Genomic DNA, 8,315 nt, shown 5'->3' on the forward strand with positions numbered 1-8,315 from the left:
CTGGGATTACAGGCACGCACCACCATGCCCAGCTAATTTTTTGTAGTTTTAGTAGAGACAGGGTTTCACCATGTTGACCAGGATGGTTTCGATCTCTTGACCTCGTGATCCACCCGCCTCGGCCTCCCACAGTGCTGGGATTACAGGCTTGAGCCACCGCGCCCGGCCTACAGTTTCATTTTCTGATCCATAGTAGACATCAAAGTTGTGTGAGTGAATCAGAGGAAGAATACTAAACTCCTAGTCTTAGGATCAGAAGTCTGTCACTTATATTACGTTGGAGAAGTTCCTTATCTCGTCCTCTTCTTTTTAATGGGAATCCTAATACCTATATAACAGAGCCCTTGTGAGCATTAAATGATGTAAATATTTGACAGCACTCACTAAGTATAGGTTGTGCTTACATATTTATCTAAATTTAGGTCATTTTCAGATTTGGAATGGATTGTGTTCTAAAATTGCTACTGTATTACAATTTAAACTTTGTACTAAGAATGACTTGATTGGGAATGGTCATTGTATTCTGCAGATACCTATACTGGTGAATTCTCCATCCTGTTCAGGTTTCCTTTGCCCACAAATGTAAAAGCATTGTTTTATTTTATTTTAATTTTTTTGCAGGTTTGCGTGCATCCCCACAATGTTCTGTCCGATGTGGTGAAGTATACCCTGTGGTTAATGGAGTGTTCTCATGCTTCAGGATGCTGTCATGCTACCATGTTTTTTTCAATTTGCTTCTCATTCCGGGCTGTCTTGGAGCTCTTTGACCGCTATGATGGTCTTCGTCGTCTGGTGAACTTGGTGAGGTTCTTTCAGTGCTTTTCTCACTAGGATTAAAAGTCCTGCTTGTCTTGGCTGCCCTTCAACAGCACACCTTTGAAGAAAGGAAGCTTCTGATTAGAGGAGTTTTCCTGCTATTCTTTTTGTGAAGTCTCTTTTTCCCCTTCATTCATAAATTTCTTTTTTTCTTTAGTAGTTAGAGGACACTGTGCCATTGTAGACTTGCCTTGGATATAGTAATCTTATAAGGGGAGTTGGTGGTTGATGATCTTGATCTTCCTAAAAGCAATAGTTTTATGCCTGTATATTTTTCAATATGATTAAAAGCTTGTTCATTTTTTGGTATGTGTTTAATGTTTTGCTTTCATATAGCTACTGTTAGCATGTTATATACATAGATATACGTAAATATGCTTTGATATTTGTCAGTCTTGTTTTTTTTTTTTTTTTTTTTTTTTTTTTTTTTTTAATCTTGTTAAGCATAAAAGTTTACTGATACATAAGCAGAATATGTATGGAAAGGAAAAAAGTTTACTAAAATATTTTCTTATTTTGAAAATCTTTTTATTTAACTCTTACTGCCTTATCTCTTTTGCCCCAATATTTTGCATCTTAATAGATCAGTACTTTGGAGATTCTAAATTTGGAAGATCAGGGTGCACTTCTGAGTGATGATGAAATATTTGCTAGCCGCCAAACTGGGAAACATACCTGCATGGCCTTGCGCAAATACTTTGAGGCTCACCTGGCCATTAAATTGGAGGAAGTTAAGCAGTCACTTCAGAGGACTGAGGGTGGCATTCTTGTCCACCCGCAACCCCCGTACAAGGTGAGAGGACCTTGCCTTGAAAGGGAAAATTCTCTTAGCCCTCTCTGTAGCATCTCAGTCCAAACTCACATTCAGATCAGTGTAATCTCTGTGCTGTGTTCATTGTTGGAAAATACTTCCCTGTATGAATGCAGAACAATTGAAAAATGGATATAATAGGTGATTTTCAGGGAATTGTTTTGCTTTCAGTTGTAAGTTGCTGGGTTACTAAAACTAAAAGATTAACTGAAGTGTGTATAAAAATTCCTTCTTTTTTTCTTATTGAAATAGTCTCCCTCTGTCACCCAGGCTGGAGTGCAGTGATGTGACCATAGCTCACTGTAACATTAACCTCCTAGGCTCAAGTGATCCTCCCACCTCAGCCTCCTTAGTAGCTAGGTGACTGTAGGCATACACCACCACACCCAGCTAACTTTTAATTTTTTGTGTGTGGAGACTCCTGGGCTCAAGCAGTCCTCCCACCTTGACCTCCCAAAGTGGCTAGGATTCTACGTGTGAGCCACTGCACCTGGCAAAGAGTTTTTTGTTTTTTTTGTTTTTCTTTTTTAAATGAAAAGTACTAGATGATTTGCCTTCTGTGCAGAATTTCTTGTGTGAAAATATGTGTTTATAAATCCACTTCTCTGTCATTTTGGAATTCGATATGTTTTGGGATAAAGATGAGTTAGCTGCATGTTTTTTAAAAAATCACAAACTGATCTCTTGAGGCCAGTAGCCTGAGACCAACCTGGGCAACACAGTGAGACCTTGTCTTTACATAAAGTTTAAAAAATTGGCTGGGCCCTGGGGTGTGCATCTGTAGTTCAAGCTACTTGAGAGGCAGAGGTGGGAGGATCATTTCAACCCAGGAGTTAAAGGCTGCAGTGAGCTATGATGATACCACTGCACTCCAGTCTGGGTGACAGAGCAGAGACTGTCTCAATAAAAAAAAAAAGGCATAGCAGTGGGCCTGTGGCAGCAACTTGGGAGGCTGAGGTGGGAGAATCACTTGGGTCCAGGAGTTTGAGGCTACATGTGATCATGCTGTGGCACTCCAGTCTGGGCAACAGAGTGAGACCCTGTCTCAAGAAAAAAAAAAGATCACAAAGTGAAAAGAAATCAGTCACATGATGGTTCTTTCTCTTGAGCTGTAACTTATATGCACAAAGGAAACTTTTGTTACCTTTTTGGGCAAATTGTATTGTGAGTTTAGTTATAAATAAGATAAAAGATTAAGCAATATATGGTCATTATTTCACATATGGGCTTTTGACTCAAGAATTGTGGAATTTGAAAGGTATTTTTACTTACTTTATTATTTAAACCTCAGTCAAGCATGGTGGCTCATACCTGTAATTGTAGCACTTTGGGAGGCTGAGGTGGGAGGATTTCTTAAGTCTAGGAGTTCAGGGCTACAGTGAGCTATGATCATGCCACCACATTCCAGCTTGGGCAACAAAGTGAGATGCTGTCTCTACGAAAAATAAAATAATTTGCTCTGCATGGTGGCACACACCTGTGGTTCTAGCTACGTGGGAGGCTGAGACAGGAGGATGGCTTGAGCTTGCGAGATTGAGGCTGCAGTGAGCTGTGATCAAGCCACTGCTCTCCAGCCTGGGCAACAAAGTGAGACCCTGTCTCTAAATAAATAAGTAAATAAAATAAAATCTCTTGGCCAGTGAGCTATGCTTAAGAAGGTAGTAGGTAGACGTAGAGTTATGTATAATAATAATATGTATCTCTCCTTATAGGCATGTTCGTATACTCATGAACAGATTGTGGAAATGATGGAATTTTTGATAGAATATGGCCCAGCGCAACTGTATTGGGAACCAGCTGAAGTCTTCCTCAAACTTTCTTGTGTGCAACTCTTATTGCAGCTTATTTCTATTGCCTGCAATTGGAAGACCTATTATGCAAGGTGGGACCAGAGAGAGATTTCAAATGGAGTTTGATGCACCTTTTTACTAAAGTTGATGTTGGTTTGCACATGGCATATGCTTAGCAAACATTTGTTGAATTAAAATTTTGAACTTGAATCTGAGAAATTAAGCATGAAAATATGATTTTAATTTATAGCATGCTTATTTATATATACCATCTTGGTGATTGTAAATATTGAATAATAGGCAAGGATCAGCATCTGTACTGTCAAAGAAGATACATGATTTACATAGCCACAGCTGTAGAGCTGGAGTTAGTCTTGTCTTGAGGCTGGAATCCAGGATTCTTCAGTACTTAGACTTTAAGTGTCTTGCTACTATTTGGCAGTCATGTATAACGTTTATATTACGTTCATATAAAATTGTCCTTTTAGGCCAGATGTGGTGGCTCATGCCTGTAGTCCCAGCACTTTGGGAGGCTGAGGCAGGCAGATCATGAGGTCAGGAGATCAAGACCATCCTGGCTAACATAGTGAAACCCTATCTCTACTAAAAATACACACACACACACACACACACACACACACACACACACACACTCGGCCGAGTGTTGTGGCCCATGCCTGTAGTCACACACACACACACACACACACTCTCACACACTTAGCCGAGTGTGGTGGCACATGCCTGTAGTGCCAGCTACTCGGGAGGCTGAGGCAGGAGAATGGCTTGAACCAGGGAGGTGGAGGTTGCAGTGAGCCAAGATGATGCCACTGTACTCCAGTCTAGGTGACAGAGCAAGACTGTCTCAAAAAAAAAAAAAAAATGTCCTTTTACTCTTGGAATTCAACACACTGTTAGGATTTTCACAAATTAGTTGAAGGCAGAGCAGGACAAGGCCCAGAAAAGGGTGGCTGTTGTAATCAGGAAACTGGATGGGTTTTATTTGAAGATAATGTAAAAAATAAAACTTCGTTTTGAAAAATATGGGGTCTTAAGATAGTAACGAAGTTTATAAACAGAGTGCTTGACCTTCTTTTCCTGTTCACTCATTGCCATAAAGATAAGAGAGGGACTTACTTATTTAGGGAGAATATAGCTTGTTTGTTAAATCCCAGGATTTAAATATAGTGAGGTACTCTTGGAGCAGATGTTACTAAACTTTTTGGTTTCAGGATACCTTTACCATATTAATAATTACTGAGAACTCTAAAGGACTTTTGTTTTTGTGTTGAATCTATTGATGTTTACTGTATTAGAAATTAAAAATGTAAAAACATTTATGTGTTAAAAAAGTGTGGGCCATGTGTGATGGTGACTCCGCCTGTAATATCAGCACTTTGGAAGGATGAATTGGGCTGATCATTTGAGGTCTGGAGTTTGATACCAGCCTGGGCAATATGGTGAAACCCCGTCTCTACTGAAAATAAAAAAATTGGCCGGGCCTGGTGGCTCATGTCTGCAATCCCAGCACTTTGGGAGGCTGAAGTGGGTGGATCACAAGGTCAGGAGTTCAAGACCAGCCTGGCCAATATGGTAAAACCCTGTCTCTACTAAAAATACAAAGAAATTAGCTGGATGTGGTGGCGCATGCCTGTGATCCCAGCTACTCAGGAGGCTAAGGCAGGAGAATCACTTGAACCTAAGAGGCGGAGGTTGCAGTGAGCTGAGATCGTGCCACTGCACTCCAGCCTGGGCAACAGAGCAGGATGTTGTCTCAAAAAAAAAAAAAGATACAAAAATTAACTGGGTGTGTTGGTGTCTGCCTGTAGTCTCAGCTACGAGGGAGCTCAGTTGGAGGATTGCTTGAGCCCGGGAGATGGAGGATGCAGTGAGCCAAGATTGTGCCACTGCACTCCAGCCTTGGCCACAGAGGGAGACTCTGTCTCAAAAAAAAAAAGATGATGACAGCTCACAAGATAACCAGGAAGGGTATAAATACATTTTTTTTTTTTTTGAGACGGAGTTTCGCTCTTGTTACCCAGGCTGGAGTGCAATGGCGCAATCTTGGCTCACCGCAACCTCCGCCTCCTGGGTTCAGGCAATTCTCCTGCCTCAGCCTCCTGAGTAGCTGGGATTACAGGCATGCGCCACCATGCCCAGCTAATTTTTTGTATTTTTAGTAGAGACGGGGTTTCACCATGCTGACCAGGATGGTCTCGATCTCTTGACCTCGTGATCCACCCACCTCGGCCTCCCAAAGTGCTGGGATTACAGGCTTGAGCCACCGTGCCTGGCTATAAATACATATTTTAACTGGTACGTCTGTATATATTTTTTGTTGGCTTTGGAGACAGTCCCAGCTGGAGTGAAATGTCACGATTGTGGCTTACTCCAGCCTCCACCTCCCAGGTTCAAGTGATTTCTCATAGCTTAGCCTCTGAAGTACCAGGGATTACAGGCGTGCACCACCAAGCCCACCTAATTTTTGTATTTTTAGTAGAGACACGGGGTTTTGCCATGTTGGCCAGGCTAGTCTCGAGCTCCTGGCCTTGAGTGATCTGCCCACCGCAGCCTCTCAAACTGCTGGAATTATAGGTGTGAAACACTGTCTGGCCTGCATTTGGATTATTAAAAAAAAAAAAAATCCTTGATTTTAAAAGTTTATTTTTATAAAAGTTATCAAATGTTTCTGTTTTACAGTATGCAGAATCTTTTAAAGAGAAAAGAATATTACTCTTAGCCACTGTTAAATTCCTTCCAGTCTTTTTAATATAATATTTGTAAATACACATAATTGATATTAAAGTTTATAATCAAATTCACATTTTTAATGACTATTCTCAATATATAGAAAGGTACGGAGAATAGTATAACAACTGCTCCATCATTAACCAGGATTGGCGTGTTGTTGTATTTGTTTTCCTTCGATGCTTTTTCTGCCTCCCTAGAGTGACCCATCTTCTGAATTTGAACCATATTCTCCCCACTCATGTTTTTATACTATATGTATCTGTGTTCATAAACAATAACATAGTACTGCTTTGCATGGTTTAAAATTATGTATTTTCCTAAATTCATCTTTTGCAGCTTGCTTTTTTTACTCTTATATTCTTGAGATTTCTATATGTTGATATTTATTTAAAATGCTGTTATTTCTATACTGCACTTTATTCTGCCATTGATGGCTAATTTAGTGTTTTTGTTTGATAGTTTATTTGCTATTAAATGGTATCATGAGCCTCCTTTTGGAGGCTCTCTTGAGGATATGATGTCTAGCATCTGGTTTGTCGGGTGTCTGTGTTTTTACCTTTATTGGGTATTGCCAAATTGCTTCTAAAAATGTTCATACCATTTTCATCCCCCAGCAACATACAGGATTTTTCATTTCTCTACTTTTTTTTTTTTTTTTTTGAGACGGAGTCTTGCTCTGTCACCCAAGCTGGAGTGCAGTGGTGCAATCTCAGCTTACTGCAACCTCCACCTCCTGGGTTCAAGTGATTCTCCTGCCTCAGCCTTCTGAGTAACTGGGACTACAGGCATGAGCCACCACGTCTGGCTAATTTTTATACTTTTTTATTTTTGTATTTTTTGTTGTTGTATTTTTTTTATTTTTGCAGAGACAGGGTTTTACCATATTGGCCAGGCTGGTCTTGAACTCCTAACCTCATGATCTGCCCACCTTGGCCTCCCAAAGTGCTGGCATTATAGGCGTAAGCTGCCATACCCAGCCTTTTTTTTCTTTTTAATTACGAAAGACATCCAACATTTCTCTAGTTTCTTGCCAGTACTTGGTATTTTCAGATTTTTAATTTTATATCTTTCATTTTTAATATAATTAATACTATATTTTGAACCCTTTCCTTCATTCTTTAGGGTTATTTGAAAATGATTGTCGGCCAGGCGTGGTGGCTCACGCTTGTAATCCCAGCACTTTGGGAGGCCGAGGCGGGCGGATCACCTGAGGTCAGGAGTTCGAGACCAGCCTGACCAACATGGAGAAACCCCGTCTCTACTAAAAATACAAAAAATTAGCCAGGTGTGGTGGTGCTTGCCTGTAATCCCAGCTACACAGGAGGCTGAGGCAGCAGAATCGCTTGAACCTGGGAGGTGGTGATTGCAGTGAGCTGAAATCATGCCATTACATTAAAAAGAAAATGATTGTCAATGGCTATAGTTTATGAGTGTACTATACTGTACCACATGTGTTGCTCTTGTCTATGTGGGTTTTCTCATTCTTTCGCTACTTTAATAATGTGGCTAATGGACATCTTAATACATAAATGCTTCTGATTATTATCATTATTATTATTTTTATTTTTTTGAGACAGAGTCTTCTGCGTTGCCCAGGCTGGAGTGCAGTGGTACAACCTTGGCTCACTGCAACCTCTGCCTCCCGGGTTCAAGCAGTTTTCTGTGCCTTAGCCTCCCAAGTAGTTGGGATTACAGGTGCCCACCACCATGCCTGGCTGGTTTTTGCATTTTTTAATAGATACGGAGTTTTGCCGTGTTGGCCAGGCTGGTCTTGAACTTCTGACCTCAGCTGATCCCCCTGCCTCAGCCTCTGAAAGTGTTGGGATTACAGGTGTGAACCACCGCACCTGGCCTGATTATTTCTTTAGGACAGATTGTTAGAGGTGAAATTTCTACTTAGGACAAGGTTTATGAACATTTTAAGAATCTTGTTTCATATTTCTAGATTACTTTCTTTTTTTCCTTTTTTTGTTTTTCAAGACAGGCTCGTACTCTGTTACCCAGGCTGGAAGGCAGTGGTATAATCATGGCTCACTGCAACTTCAACTTCCTGGGCACAGGTTATCCTCCCACCTCAGCCTCCTGAGAAGCTGGGACTACAGGCACATGCCACCACACCTGGCTGATTTTTAAATTTTTTTTTTTTTTTT

At 40.6% G+C, this 8,315-nt stretch overlaps 1 protein-coding gene across 11 annotated transcripts in view; it reads left to right on the forward strand.

Annotated features, from left to right (window-relative positions):
• Positions 1–8,315, forward strand: part of DCAF1 (DDB1 and CUL4 associated factor 1) — an 88,182-nt gene that overhangs the window by 49,825 nt on the left and 30,042 nt on the right. For all 11 annotated transcript variants that reach the window (XR_005200469.1, XR_005200472.1, XR_005200616.1 and 8 more), the window contains exons 9-11: positions 622–801; positions 1,400–1,609; positions 3,340–3,509. Coding sequence is in view for 8 of the 11 variants with exons in the window: in XM_037738993.1 (XP_037594921.1) it covers positions 622–801; positions 1,400–1,609; positions 3,340–3,509 (560 nt within the window). In the remaining 3 variants the exon portion in view is untranslated. The remainder of the gene's footprint in view (positions 1–621; positions 802–1,399; positions 1,610–3,339; positions 3,510–8,315) is intronic.

The sequence above is a fragment of the Cebus imitator genome, unplaced genomic scaffold, assembly GCF_001604975.1.
Source record: "Cebus imitator isolate Cc_AM_T3 unplaced genomic scaffold, Cebus_imitator-1.0 Scaffold0, whole genome shotgun sequence".
Classification (NCBI taxonomy): domain Eukaryota; kingdom Metazoa; phylum Chordata; class Mammalia; order Primates; family Cebidae; genus Cebus; species Cebus imitator.